Source organism: Bolinopsis microptera, chromosome 7, assembly GCF_026151205.1.
Source record: "Bolinopsis microptera isolate Bmic1 chromosome 7, MBARI_Bmic_1.0, whole genome shotgun sequence".
NCBI lineage: Eukaryota > Metazoa > Ctenophora > Tentaculata > Lobata > Bolinopsidae > Bolinopsis > Bolinopsis microptera.
In genome coordinates this window covers 14,009,178-14,024,142 of record NC_087078.1, presented here as the reverse complement: position 1 = coordinate 14,024,142, position 14,965 = coordinate 14,009,178, and the positions used below count along the sequence as shown (strand labels likewise).

The 14,965-nt window shown below is 39.9% G+C and overlaps 3 protein-coding genes across 5 annotated transcripts in view; all 3 read left to right on the top strand.

Moving 5' to 3' along the window:
• Positions 1-513, top strand: part of LOC134818308 (dynein regulatory complex protein 8-like) — an 88,550-nt gene extending 88,037 nt beyond the window's left edge. For both annotated transcript variants that reach the window (XM_063827812.1, XM_063827813.1), the window contains exon 4: positions 61-513. In XM_063827812.1, coding sequence (XP_063683882.1) covers positions 61-262 — 202 coding nt within the window. In that variant the 3' untranslated portion in view covers positions 263-513. The remainder of the gene's footprint in view (positions 1-60) is intronic.
• LOC134818305 (radial spoke head protein 6 homolog A-like) overlaps positions 1-9,269 on the top strand; it is a 97,312-nt gene extending 88,043 nt beyond the window's left edge. The window contains exons 2-9 of one of the 2 annotated variants that reach the window (XM_063827806.1): positions 3,658-3,865; positions 4,141-4,434; positions 4,743-5,146; positions 5,315-5,432; positions 7,794-7,880; positions 8,060-8,288; positions 8,409-8,491; positions 8,754-9,269. In XM_063827806.1, the coding sequence (XP_063683876.1) occupies positions 3,662-3,865; positions 4,141-4,434; positions 4,743-5,146; positions 5,315-5,432; positions 7,794-7,880; positions 8,060-8,288; positions 8,409-8,491; positions 8,754-8,876 (1,542 nt within the window). In that variant the 5' untranslated portion in view covers positions 3,658-3,661 and the 3' untranslated portion in view covers positions 8,877-9,269. Of the gene's footprint in view, positions 1-3,650; positions 3,866-4,140; positions 4,435-4,742; positions 5,147-5,314; positions 5,433-7,793; positions 7,881-8,059; positions 8,289-8,408; positions 8,492-8,753 lie in introns of those variants that run through there. The other variant, XM_063827807.1, reaches the window with a different exon arrangement.
• Positions 733-3,523, top strand: LOC134818306 (radial spoke head protein 4 homolog A-like). Its single transcript, XM_063827808.1, has 4 exons — positions 733-1,636; positions 1,841-2,045; positions 2,214-2,525; positions 2,665-3,523. The coding sequence occupies exons 1-4, from the start codon at positions 759-761 to the stop codon at positions 2,785-2,787; spliced, it is 1,518 nt and encodes a 505-aa protein (XP_063683878.1). The 5' UTR covers positions 733-758; the 3' UTR covers positions 2,788-3,523.
• Positions 9,270-14,965: the final 5,696 nt, after the last annotated feature.

The following is a 14,965-nucleotide window of genomic DNA, read 5'->3' as shown; positions in this document are numbered from 1 at the left end:
TAAATCATATCATCGAGAAATATTTTTCTGAAAGGAGAAAACTAAAATAACATTTCTCAGGATAATAAAAGCGTTTGAAGTACTAGATAAAGAGCTGAAAGGTTACCTGACACCTGAAGAGTTACAACGTTACATGACAACAGAAGGAGAAGCATTTACCACAGAAGAAATGGATGAAATGTTATCAGCAGCTATTGACCAAGATAAACAGCTTATCTATTATAAAGACTTTGCTCCTCTTATGTTGTTAGAGGAGAGTTAGACAATAAAGTGGGATTAAAACTTTGGAGCGCCAGTTCAAAGCATTCAGTATACAGAGATTATTATGTGGCAAATGAAGATGCATTGGTTTTGGTCGCGATCGTGCTTACAATTTAATTGGTTTCTCTGAAATTGACTGATCAGTGTTTGTTTGAAGCCAACCATTATTTAAGAAATAAATTCAGAGTGTTTGTATAAACAATGATGTTATTTGAATATAATGTTTTATCTTATCACAATTCATAATCAGTACGGTTTTGTTTACATCATAACAATTATATATCTGACCAGTGGAATTTATAATAATTGGTAAGTTAAACAAGTTAAAAGATCCAGTTAAAATCTGGCCGTTTATTTATGCTAAACGTTCCAAATGTCAATTTATTACGAATGGTATTTTTTAATTCGTTTTCAAAATCGGCCCCGAATTATTGATTGTAGATATTTAATAATTATACCTATCCTGAATATTAATTAGCTTGATTCACTAGATAGAGATGGCGTCTCAAGCAATTATTGACGAGGCTAAATCCTTCCTCAAGAAAGAAAGCCCGGACACTAAACGTAATGTCTACGATCACTTCTGCTCCATTCTCCATAGTGTGCTTGAAGGGAGGACTCAAAATGCTGTGGACATTTTCGAAGATTTGTCTGCTGACAAAAAGGACGAAGCTGAGGGAACCACGCGGGAGATCGATGAGCGGGAAGTGTTCGTGGCAAAACTTCAATCCAGTCTGTTTGAGAAGACGAATATCGAGGACGCTGACCCTGAGCCTGAAGATGAAGTGGATATGCCACTTCCAGATCTGATGGACATATCTTATTATTTCGAGCAGGCTGGCGTGGGTCTGGGACGGGAGGAAACTTTCAAGATTTTCCTAGCTCTGAAGAATCTTGTGGATACCCATACATTACGGGATGTGAGGTTCTGGGGAAAGATATTTGGAACTGTAAAGAACTATATAGTAGCTGAGGTGGAGTATAGAGAGGGAGAAGAAGATGAGGATGTGGAGGAGGAGGAGGTGGAAGAGAAGGTTCAAGAAGAAGAGGAGGAGGAGGAGAAGAGCGAAGAGGAGGATCTTCCTAAAGCCGATTACAAACCTCCTCCTAAAATACCAAGAGAAGAGAACGGAACGGGTTGTAACAAGAAAACTTACTTCGTGTGCAATGAACCGGGTACAGAGTGGAAAAAACTGCCACCAGTGGAACCAGCAGAGATTGTGTGCGCAAGACAGATCAAGAAGTTCTTCACGGGGGATCTCAACGCACCTGTCATCAGTTATCCTCCTTTCCCAGGCCTGGAGATAAACTATCTTCGTGCCCAGATTGCAAGGATCAGCGCTGGTACTCATATAAAGCCTTATGACTATTACAAGTAAGAAAACAGCTGCTAACTTACTTGTGAATTATGTATTTATACATTAGGAATTTTTTCCTGTGCATGATTTTATGATCTTTTGACAACAGTTATCCACTCAGATCAGTGTTATATTCTTACACAGCAAGTGATCTTTGGTCACAATTCACAGTCAATTTGACTACATTTATAAGTATATAATACTGTTTGTTTACTCCTCAGATTTGATGAAGATGACGATGAAGACAGTGACGGAGAGGGTCGTGACTCATTCATATTGAATGTTGAGTTTGAACCGTTACCAGTGTATGAACTGGTAGATCCTTCCCTCAATAACTGGGTACATCACATGCATCACATTCTGCCTCAGGGCAGGTACAAGTGGATCAATCCCATCACTAAGGCTGATAACGAGGAATTCGATGAGGTTTTTAAGAGATATAAATTTACGATTTTACCCCTATCAATTCTTTAAACAATGAAATAAGACAATTATACCATTTGAGAAACATTTAATTTTAAAGAATATTTTTTTCATTGATTGTCTATATGCCATTTTTTCCAAATCTGTTATTTAAAAATAAATTCTCCACAGGAAGAAGAAGAAGAAGAAAATGAAGATCCAGATGAGCCTCAAAAAGAAGAAGGTCCGCCCTTACTAAACACGATAAACCATGATAGTCTTGTGGACGGCTTTCCTGCCTGGTCCGCTGCCCGATCTTCAGACCTCATACGAGCATACTCTGTAGCTGTTCTTAAATCCAATACTTGGCCTGGCGCTTGTACCTTTGGATTTGATAAGAAGTTTGAGAATATTTATATTGGGTTCGGACATAAGTACAGTTCGGAGAATTACAGTCCACCCCCACCACCACCAGTATTTGAGGAATACACGACTGACTTAGAGGTAAATATTAAGTGTATAGTTATATCTCTCATGAATGTGATTTTCATTTAATTCGTTTAAAGTTTGTAGGTATCTTCTTGGTTCAATCAATACTAAATTTGTGTGTTTATTCGGTTTATTTGACGCAAAATTATCACAGGTAACTGAAGTCCCAGATCCAACTGTAGCAGACGAACAAGCACTTCTTGCGATGCAGCAAGAGCAACTCGAACGTGAAGCTGAAGAAGCAGAAATGGAAGATGATGAAGAGGATGACGATTAAATCCAAACCCCTATCCACAATTTCCCGTTTATAATACGCTTTGTGGATAAGCAGTTGAGCGCGCCACTTTCAAACGGTTCACTGAAAAATATACGTTTTTTGTTACGCGCGAAGCTTAAACTGTGATAAAAGTGCGGCTTTTCTGCAATCGCGCGCTGCGAAATTAGCAGATTTCCATAGCAACCGTAACTATATGCGTCTCCTGCAAAACACTGATAAAATGAGCGTTTGTATTCGTTCGCTGATTCCGATAGCTTATTGCATGTAGCATGTTCATTGTTCAGTATACATCACACATCACTGTGATCTTCTATTAAACCCTTAACTTTCTGGTTTGGCATTTTTGGGTGGTATCTTAACATTTCCCCTTATCGACTGCAGCTGACGCACAATTATTGCCAATATTTCGTAAATTATATAAGTGGCATTGCCGTAATTCTAGTAATTCTAGGTTCGATAAATTTTGGGATGTGTTATTCAGTTTTTGACAAACAAATGCAGTGAATATGTAGATAATGTATTATATTTTCGTTAGGAGAAACTTTTCTAGATTAACAACTTCTGGGGACAGAGTTTTATATATTTCTAAAATTTGACAAAGGCGTTTTCTGACAATATTTTTGTTGAGGGCTATTCATATTACACAGGGTATTTGACTTTGTCATCAGACTCATTGTTATTTTGTGTACATAACATCATTTTATTTATTGTTTTTCTAAACATTCCCCATTGTAAATTCTCTGAGTATCTTTCATTGTTCCATCTCATATTTTCAGCTTGATACAGAATTGTTAAAATTATTTGATCAACGAAATTTTTCAACTTGAAACTAGAAATGATAAATGATGGCTAACTGCTAACAAATTCAGGTAGGATGGCGTCGGAGACGATGATACAGAATGCGAAGGCATTCCTGCAGCAGGAGAGTCCGGACTCCAAGCTGAATCTTTATGATCATATGTGCTCCGTGATGCACAAAATATTGGAAAACAGAACCCCTAACTCAGTCGATTTATTAGAAGCTCTGTCAAAAGAAGTTAAAACCAACAAGTTTGCTCCTCCCTGCGACCCTTCTTCGGTTAGTCTACTTTACTGATTTTTTAACGATGTACCACCCGTAACTCTATTGTTAATTTTTTTGGTTTTGAAATTGATAGGGGACTGCGACCGCACAATTTTTATCTTTTAGTATAAACTTTGGGTATCTATTATTTATTCATTCGTATTCCAATATGTCATTGTCATAACCAATATCATAAATTCGCAAAATTTGTGTTTTGGTTAAGTGATAAGTCCTGATAAGCATCCGAAAATGTTTGACTATTTAGCTGGTTCCTAAATCTAATTTTCAAGTTGCAGGATGTGCGACCGGCATCACTTGAAGTTGAATTAGCAAACGTCCAAAACAAGCTCTTCGAAAAGCCCAGTGAGGATGCTGAACCAGAACCAGAGGATGAAGTGGAAATGCCACTCCCAGACCTGATGGATACAGCGCACTACTTCGAACAGGCTGGTCTTGGTCTCGGCAGAGAGGAAACTTTCAGAATATTCCTCGCACTCAAGAACTTGGTGGACACTCACACTCTTCAGTCTGTTAGATTCTGGGGAAAGATTCTTGGAACTGAGAAAAACTATATTGTGGCTGAGGTAAACGTTATTATCACATCTAAGATCTCCATCTCAGTGTCTCACTCTTATCTTTCAAACCAATTTTTGCCATATATTAGTTAAACAAGAATTTCGCCGCGGTTACTCCACGCACGATAAAAGTTTCCTACAATGACAATGTAATTGTTTTACTTATATGGCATCCCAGATCGTTTTTATTATATTAGGCGTGCAAAACTTGGAAACTCTGCCCGCATCTGACGTGTCGCCGTATATTAGTTTAAAAATAACAAAATCGGTCATATCTCCAGTAGATAATTTGCTTAATCAAAATTGTGATATGTCAGGTGGAATACAGAGAGGGAGGGGAAGAGGAACAAGAAGGAGAAGAGGAGGAAGGAGAGGAGCCAAGAGATGAGGAAGCAGAAGAACCTAAAGAGGGAGACGAAGACAATCTGCCAACACCAGATTACAAACCACCTCCAGTAATCCCCAAGGAAGAGACCGGCACTGGTTGCAACAAAAAGACATACTTTGTATGCAATGAGCCTGGAACAGAATGGACGAAACTGCCTCCAGTAACTCCAGCCCAGATCGTGTGTGCTCGACAAATCAAGAAGTTCTTCACCGGTAATTTGGAGGAGACTGTAATCAGTTACCCTCCTTTCCCAGGAACCGAAATCAACTATCTCAGAGCACAGATTGCCAGAATTAGTGCCGGAACTCTCATTTCTCCTGTGGACTATTTCAAGTCAGTGTTCCCTCAACAATGATATTAATTTCTTCTTTTTGCCTATCCCAACCTTACTGATTTGTGAAGTGGAGCGATAAATCAGTATCATTATCTTGCACGTGATGTATATTGTTATTTCTATGCACAGCGTATCAGCTTATATGTTATAATTATTGGCACGTGCAGGTTTGAGGAAGACGATGAAGATGACAGTGACGGTGAAGGAAGGGACTCATTCGTAGAGAATGTTGAGTTCGAACCTCCCAGAGTACAGGAGCTCATCGACCCATCTCTTAGTAACTGGGTACGTTTTTAACATCTCGAATCACACATTTTACCATTTGCCTTCGCGGTTAGAGTTAACTATACCGCACGTAAATGGGCTTATGAACAATTAATTTGTTTGTAAACTATGATTCTTGTAATTTGATTACATATTGAGCTGTACGGCGCACGCTGCGAGGGTTCCCTGTTTTTCATTCTCAATTCCCTCAATCTCCACTAAAGTTTAATGAGGAAGCATCCGTACAATATTGATCCAGCTATTACATCCTATCAGCGAGTTATTTTCCGTTAACGTTCAGCAAATAAAAATACAACATCATTAGTAGTCATCGATACGGAAACTCGCTTTATAAACTGTATTATATATTTAAAGGGCGTTACAGTAGATAATAAAGTTATCACATTACTATGAGGCGTGGTACTCAGATGTGAAAAATCGTAGCCAGGCACCAACTGTCGCTGAAAAGTATTTGTAGTGTTGAATTGTTATAGAAATAGTTGCCAAAACAATACGTGATATGTCAACTCAGGATTGGGCTGGTAGAAAATAATTATCACACCAACTAACTTGGTATTTTCTGGGATCGAGAAATATGCGAGCAATGATCCTCCGCGAAACTGTGGTTAATTAACGTCATGTAAATGAGATACATAGTTGAGATGGCTGTGTTATTCAAAGTATTTGATCATAACGAAGACGGACATTTGATGATTTAACTTAGTCACCTGGATTATTTGTTATTGATTTAAACTAAGTGAAGATCGAGGAAAGAGTATTATACAAATTATGCCAACTTAAGAATAAAGAGTTGTAACTAACTTAGTGAATGTTTTAGTCTATCTTTAGACCCTGGCCTTGATGAAGGTCTAAATTTAAAAACTGTGTTTAATCTGACTTACTGAAATAAGGTGATTAAGCTAAATGAAGTCATACGTTCCAGACTTTGAAAAAAAAACTAAATTTGTGTGTGGCCCACTTAACAAACATATCTTACTTTTAAGTTGACCAAACACTTGTTTAATTAAATGTAACGTATAACAACTCCGTATCTAGAATGTTAATATGGAGGTCCAGGAAGTTGGAACTACAGAGCAGACACTTCTCTCTGCATTCCCTGTATACTTGCTCGTTGATTTATTGCGAGTTTAGGTATTTCTAGGCTTGTTGTAGTTCGCTACGGAAATTTCACATTCTTTCTAACATATTTTTCTTTGACAAGCTGAACAGTAATATGATAGAAAATTCCAAAGTTTGTCAGCAATCTCAGTCGAGACGGTTAGCAAATCTATTATGAAAGATGACAGGACCAAGGTACTAACTGCATGTTTTCCCCTTGCTGCCGTGACTAGTCTGGTACGTACTTTTACCCGGACGGCATGAGCTGTCTAGGGCCTAGTCTGGAGCTGTTTCTTGGCTCTGACTGGGTTTGGGTTACAAGTCTCCGTGCTGTCTCTCCAAACTGTCTGACAACAGTGTATCTCAACCCTTCTCAGAAATGTAAAGTCTTCAAGGTTGTGGGCAGAGAAGTTATTTTCGTGAACTGAATTATAAATCAGAATACCATCTATACGCCAGAATCATCATATTATAATCTTTAACATGTTCCTGAATTTGATGATTTCCTTAGACTGCAAACGTCTCAGCACCGTCTATTGACCATTCATACTATTTATACTGCTATTCATACTGCTTACACTATTCATATTGCTGCGTTTTTCGTCAGAAAGTAGCCCATCCTTGTCTCTAAATTTGAAATGAACATTGGCCCGAGTGACCTGCTGTAATTGCTTGTAGAAAATATGCAGAGAATAAAAATGTATCGCCTATCAACTGCTAAATTTTTGTAAAATCGTAATTCAGATGTAGACAGCAACTAATAACCCAACTACTTGATACTCGTAGCTTAGGAGCAACTAAAACATAGCATATTATCACCCGAGTGTAACTATTGTTAGGTTGTAAAATGTAAAATGTAAAATGTAAATTGGTATTACCAAAGCAGCGCCCTTAGTAGGGATATAACCGGTATTGTAACGAAGCAGCGCCGTTAGTAGGGATATATAACCGGTATTGTAACGAACTGTTTATCTTTGTAAAGATATCCAGTCAAAAATAATCAATATGAGCACGACAAGTGCTATACTAAGTGCGAATGGTGCTTCAAAAATCTTATTATTATCTTAAACTTACAAGTAAGCTAATAGTTTAAGAATGTAAATGTAGCAAAACATTTCAGCTCCACAGCTAAATGGCGAAGTGTAACTATAGTAAAGTCTGAACATGTACCAGATATGATGTGACAAGTATTCTGTTACATTACCACTTTGTAACAAGTATTCTGTTACATTACCACTTTGTAACAAGTTTCTCCCCTCATAGGTACATCACGTGCAGCATATTCTACCACAGGGAAGATGTGTCTGGGTCAACCCTACCGTCAAAACTGAAACTGAGGACTTTGAAGACGTGAGTATTCAAAACTGCGCCAGCCATATGACGTCACATTACCCCGCGTGACGTCTTATTACACCACGTGACGTCACATGATATCTAACGGGGTCTAACACATTAGCAGGATTTTCCGGGCCACAAATTTCTCATCATCTGAACGAATGTTCTCACTGTAACCCGCTATAATACTCCAGGAAGAAGAGGAGGAAGAGAGAGAAGAGCCGGATGAGCCGGTCCCCGAACATGGACCTCCTCTGCTGAACCCAATATCCGAGGATAGTGAGGTAGACAGTATGCCTGCCTGGTCCGCTGGGTTAACCTCAAACCTCGTGCCTCAATACGCTGCTGCTGTCCTGAGGTCTAACCTCTGGCCTGGTGCTTGCGTATTCGGACTGGACAAGAAGTTCGAGAACTTGTATATTGGTAAGTCTTATGTGATTACTTCATTTTCTGCTGACTTTATTTGTTGCGATATATGTTTAATGTCGCGTAACATGAAGTTTAGATTGAATTGTGCTGAATGTGACGATGATATTTTGCCAGGTTGGGGACACAAATACACAGCTGAGAACTACAGTCCACCTGCCCCTGCTGCCACTCAAGAGGAATACCCAAGTGGAGCTGAGGTGGGCATTTCCACCTTCTACTCCTTTATAATAACACTATTTAATCTAGTTTTACTTATTTATAACGATTCCCAACGCTCAGAACTCTAGAACTTTCTTCCTTTAGGACAATATGTCAGAATTTCACATTGCCGGCTGTGAGACCAATCAACAGAGTGACTTTTGCTAGTGTGTTGGGCTGTATCCAGATACCTATAAAATAATTGAGATTTAATTTAGTGTTAAAAAGAGTGCTGAGGCCACTAACCACGCCCTTTGGCAGGTAACTGAAGTGCCAGACCCAACAGTGGACGAGGAGAGAGCACTCCAGGCTGTCCAACAGGAGCAGCTAGACAGAGAGGCTGAGGAGGCAGAGATGGAGGAGGATGATGAGGATGAGGATTAGATCAGAAGGACCTAGGATAGAACCTTGCGGGACTACGTATCATGACGCTGAGCTGAGACTTTCTGTGATGGCTCTGTCATCTACTTTTGAGAAGGGTGATGTTGTGCAGGGCACTGGAGAGAGGCCTGGTTTAAGTTCAGATGCATTTTTAGATAATTTATTACATTATTTTGCTCTGTTTGGTCGTTGAAGACGATTTTATTGGCAACTGCCTTATTTTGCGAAATTTTAGCATTTACCTTCCACTTCCAATGTGCTTCTCAGTCGTGATTGATAACATTTTAACGAGCTCAGATTTACAACTTAAATACAAGAAAGATGCTCTTATATCCACACGATGCTGTACAGAGTATATATTTTGTAAATAATATTTTGAATATTTGTGTGAAACAATGCTCGTAGTTCTTCCCCCTGCTCACAACAACGTCTTGATAATTGGGTGTCATCAGGTGCTAATTATTCTTCCCGGGCGGGCTGTCTGTGCCTAATTTGTAAACCACATTATCACTCCAATGCTAATATAAACCGGGGTTTGTCTTGAAAACCTTGCTCCCCAGAACCTGTCCTCCACCTACTGAGCTCACTGATTTACAGCCGCCTTACCGTGTTCCTGTAGGACAGCTACCTCTGAAGTGCACACAGGCCAGGAGGTGTAGCCCTAAAATAGCCGAATGTCGGCTCAAGAACGTGGCCAGCGTTGTGTCGTGACGTGAAACACATGCCATCAGATATTTAATATATACAACTTATTTCGGGAGTACGTTTTGACAAAGTGCAGAAAATAATTAGATTTTCCGGGCGGTTTAATTACTTGTAATGTGGCTTGTTCAGCTGTGTGTGTGTGAGTTTTGAGAGAAGTGGTGGAGAGCGTGTGCACTCCACCCCACTCTTATCCACTCTGCTCCTGTCTCTGGATTTGTTCCTCTTTCTCCGCGGCCAATCACCGTCTTGTCTGTTCAGACAGCACTGCTCTGAAACTGGGCCGTGTGTTGAACGTGCAGCTTTGTGCTGGTGGCTGTCTCCAGGTCACGCTATCAGACACACTCACTTCCAATAGTTTACTCGTGAGCTTGTTAGGCGGCTGTTCATTAATTATTTGTCACTCACTCAAGTTTGCGTCCTGGCAGTTCACGTGACGTCATACCACGTGTTGTGACGTCACCACTTGGGCTGTGACGTCAAACTATTTCTTAAAACTAGAGAATTACAGTAATGCAAATAAAATGCTATAATACTCTCTTGTGATGGCTATACTAGTTACCTATTACTATTTAGGTGATGTAATAGCGAGGGGTAAGGAAGGGGAGGTAATGCTTACAAGGGTCACATGCTAGGTGCATGCAGCTAGCGTGTGTTCTACCAGTGTACGAGGACATCTGTCTATAACAGAACAACTACTTCCCCCCCCCCCCCCCCTCGCAGCATGTATCACATTCTATTCTAGTCCGTGTGTCCGTGTCATGCTCTGTGTACGCCCGTGTCCTGTCCAAATTCCTGCTTGTCTTTGCTCCATTTCCTGAGCACTCTCTCTCTCTCTCATTTATTTGTCCTCCCTGCTGTTTTGCGGAGCGTTGAGTTCCGGCAGTGTTGTTGTGTAGTCCGAACGGAGTTAAACATTAGAGTTCGACGTGACATAATACCCTTTACTTATACCTGGCGTCACAATATTTACTTTTTGTCGGTCAGAATTTGTATGTTGTAAAACTTGACGCTCTGTAAGCCGTTATTTAATGATAGGTTTTCTCGCCAGGTATTTGCTCTATTATTTGTGATGGTCTATTGTCTCTTACAAGATGGTGTGACTGGCATGTTGCCAGTAGGTACCCTCTATGTAGGAATAGTTGGAATGTTTACTGTGCATGTTTGGTATGTTTTAACTTTATAAGTATGTTGAGTTTATGTTTAGTGCCCGAAGTGCGATCAGTCGTCCCCCCTCTCTCCCCCCCCCTCTCTCTCTCTCCCCCCTCTCTCTCTCTCTCCCCACTCTCTCTCTCCCCCCCTCTCTCTATCTCTCTCTCTCTCTCTCTCTCTCTCTCTCTCTCTCTCTCTCTCTCTCTCTCTCTCTCTCTCTCTCTCTCTCTCTCTCTCTCTCTCTCTCTCTCTCTCTCTCTCTCTCTCTCTCTCTCTCTCTCTCTCTCTCTCTCTCTCTCTCTCTCTCTCTCTCTCTCTTCTCTATCTCTCTCTATCTCTCTCTCTCTCTCTCTCTCTCTCTCTCTCTCTCTCTCTCTCTCTCTCTCTCTCTCTCTCTCTCTCTCTCTCTCTCTCTCTCTCTCTCTCTCTCTCTCTCTCTCTCTCTCTCTCTCTCTCTCTTTACGTTAAGAGACCTCGCCCACTTAGCCACTTCAACCAGTACCCGAATATGTTGACAAATTGACACGTATATAACCTCCTGCTTGTTGACTACTAGGCTGCACTGCTCTGCTTTGACCAGCATATTAATGTAATTTACAGGAACTTTCTTGTGTTCTACGAACTAAGGGGATGGAGTATCGGCTGCTTTTTCTGTCTCGTTTAGTTTTGTATTATTAGCAGCAGCTGCCGTACTTTTTTACATTTGTTAGGGTTTCTAAATTTACCGTATTTAACTTTTAGACTGGTATGATTATTGATTATTCGTCTTGATTGTTTAGCTGGTAGCTGATGGGTGAGCTTTACTTGGGATGGCAGTGTACTCTAAGTCTGGCTACTGGGCTACTAGTTTAGAAACTCTAGGTTAATTTATCGGATACACGATTACCAGATGGCTTGTTAGGGGTCGTTCATAACGTAATCAGCCGAGGAGGGTTTCCAAATGATAACGATAGTGTAAAACTGATTACGGAGGGGGGGGGGGGGGGGGGGTAAAAATTGTCCAAAAAGTGATAACGTAATATGTGAACGATCCCTTATTCAAATAAATTAAATTATTAAACTGGGCCAACTGTATTCCATAAACTGTAAATGGAAATCTAAATTCTGTATGAATATGCCAACTCACTATTGCCTATCGATCGAGATTTAGGTCCTAGACCATTTAAATTTTTAGAAAATTGTCGATTATAGCGCTGATCCAAACTTGTTTCCGTCTGCTGTTCAACTATCAAAAAGAAATCAATTCAAAATTATGTCGCTTGAAATCAAATCTAAACTCAATATATATTCGTGTTTAAACGACCCTGATTTGTTTTCTGCCTAAAGCTGAAGAATATACAAGTGTTGCAACACCTTTAGTTCAAACTTCAAAGTTTAATTTTTAAACTACATTAATTTGTTACTCTTCCGACTTTTCGCTAAATTCTGGGTTATTCTGAGTTATTCTCGGTTATTTTTCTACGCTCTAATTTAGATAAACTGACGGAAACTGCTCCCATAATTTTATACACTATCGGAGCATAGTACTTGGTCGTGCGAAAGCCGAAAAGGTTTATTTTTACGTTATCATCAATAACGAAATATTACGTGTTGATTCATTGCCATAACGACACAATTTGTCGTTACCATTTGAATTTTGATCGTAAAATAAGTTTAATATAACTCATACTTAACTTATATACTTGATATAACTTAATTTAATTTAAACATTGCATCGCCTTTTGGCCTGGTATTTAGGATTTATCATCTCAAAGTCAAACTACGTTCAGTTAAATCACGATCACCAAATAAATCTGCAGCCGTATTTGGAATTAAAATCCGATTAAGTTGAATGGTTCAGACCTGATAAAATTTTCTCAACCAAGAAATGTCGCGAGAAATTGATGACATAGCGGTTAGAAATGCGCACAATCACAGATCTTTAATCTGTGATCACGGACCGAATGTTACAGAAGGACGTTGTTACGCTCTGAAATATCAGAAAAACGGCTCACCGACTCCACTTTAAAATTCTTTAGAAAGAATACCCGCTTGTTTGGTGTTTGATAGCTTTGCTGCAGGGTCTCCTGTCAGTCTCAAACCAAATGTAAACAAGAATGTTTAATGTTATTCTGATCGCATGAGACGCGTTCGTAATCACCTGCACTTTACTTTGCTCGTGCCTCAAGTTCCGTAATTTAAATTCCGCCATTAAAATAACGATGATGGAGCTCTCTCCACAAACTACTGCAACATACCCTTCATACATTCCTGCACATTACTCTCCCTCACCGTGCCATACATTTGAGACGACACATACAAACCAACCAGAGAGCTGCATCACGGTCACGAGGTGCGGCTCGACAAATAGAGAGCAGTCTCCGCAGCACGTGACTTACCAATCTGATACATTGGAGACGATGAGATCAGATATCATAATGACTCATACCCACTCCTCTTTTATTTTACAGTGAAGTTTGATACGCTTGCCTGGTTTTACTTAGTCAGGCCGTCCAGACATTGCCAAATTTCCTGTCATTATATAACGCAAGATGACATTACTTCCATTCCAATTAATACTAATAGTAATACCGCTGTTGGCTTGACACGGGATCAATTAGTTCCAGAAAAGTATTTGCCAATCTTTTCTTATCGCTGTCGTAATGTTCAGGTCACAGTGCGGCTGATCTGCCAAAGCTACTGTAATCACTAATAACATTTTGATTTTATCAAGTGTAATTTCTCCACTGATTGCTTCAGTCCATTGTTAAATTCACACGTATATATTACTTGATATCATTATATAATATGTGAGGTTTGTGTGGTCTGGAAAGGAGGAAGCAGGGTAACTGTAACATTGTGAGATTCACTGCTTTATCAGTCAATCAGACAGCTGTATCCTTGTCACGTGACACAAACCAACCAATCAGAGAGCTGCATGGTCTGGAGCTGGATCCCTTGTTCAGCGACCAGGTTTTACTCTATTTTTGGCAGCGCCGCAGATTTGTTCAAAAAATCTCCAAGCTATATATTAGAGAGGAGGAATATGAGATGTGTGTTTTTGTGGTGATTCTTTAATTAGCGAATTTGTTGACGCTTTCTCCCGCAACTCTGTTAAGATTTGTTGATCCGTTATTTTTGTATTATTGAGGCGTCAACACGTTTTCTACAGTGTCCGAGTAACGAGACTTTTCTTTAAAATACTGTTACTCTTTTATTCTGATACATGTTTGCAGTGACCTAAAAATAATCGTGATTTCGGTCTTGGTGGAAAGCGTCTGTTGCTATTTCCTTCTGAACATTCCTCTAGTCTAACCGCACCTGGGCCGCACAGTAACCGCATTATAAACCTCGTGTTATGCAAGCGGTTAGAACAACTCCTGGTAGATATTCACGCGACCGTGTACTTTTGGAATCCTATCTTCTCGTGCGTGCTGCTCCTTTAGTCATGTTCGCTAATGCAATCAGGATCTGTTTTTAGGTTTACAAATAGTTGCGCAATGATACATCCCTCTGATCGGTTAGTTTGTGTCTCTTGGCAAGAATGCAGCTCTCTGATTGGTTGATAGCTGAATAGTTGGGCGAGGCTGTTTACAATAAATTTATGCCGCTGTCTCGCTGACATCGATACGGGCCGGATCATGATCCTAAACTCTGATCTGTATTACAAAACAGAGGATTATTTTCGTAATCACATTTAGAAGGTAATCTAATCTTATCTGTGAGTTACTATCTTGGGTATCTACACTAGACTATTATAACGTCAGAAGTGCACTTTAAGCCATGTATAGACCTCGTTACCTCGTGTTCCATATGTAGCCATTACATGTGCTCTAATGATATAGTCCCAATTTGCCACAGCCCAGGATCCCAGAGTTACGGCTGATAGCATAAAGCTATTTTCACATTTTGTAGCGAGCAGTGTGTGATTTGTTAGCTACTCCCTTGTTACTGCAGGTGTGTGATCTAATGTTTCCCGTTAACGGCTGACCGGTGCTACGTATCACCCGAGTGATAGCTAGATTTAACTCCGCCCTTTGTCACTAACATGACGTTCACACGTCCTACATCTGCTGCTCTTCTATCTGTCGTGAAAAACTTCTGCTCATTTGTTTTAGTTCCATTTCAGTTCAGTGCCACTCGTTTGATTGTGATTAGTTCAGTGAATGATATGTTTTCAGTGGCATACTGTCGTGTTTTTGATTGCAGTCCTTAAATTAGTTTTAGTACTTTCGTGTTCTTATAAGTTACCGCCGTGT

What these genes read in the sequence shown, in the direction of transcription:
- LOC134818306 (XM_063827808.1), top strand. Translation starts at nt 759, where the DNA reads ATGGCGTCTCAAGCAATTATTGACGAGGCTAAATCCTTCCTCAAGAAA. An exon ending in ATAACGAGGAATTCGATGAG is followed by an intron (nt 2,046 to 2,213) that starts GTTTTTAAGAGA and finishes AATTCTCCACAG; the next exon opens with GAAGAAGAAGAAGAAGAAAA. An exon ending in AATACACGACTGACTTAGAG is followed by an intron (nt 2,526 to 2,664) that starts GTAAATATTAAG and finishes AAATTATCACAG; the next exon opens with GTAACTGAAGTCCCAGATCC.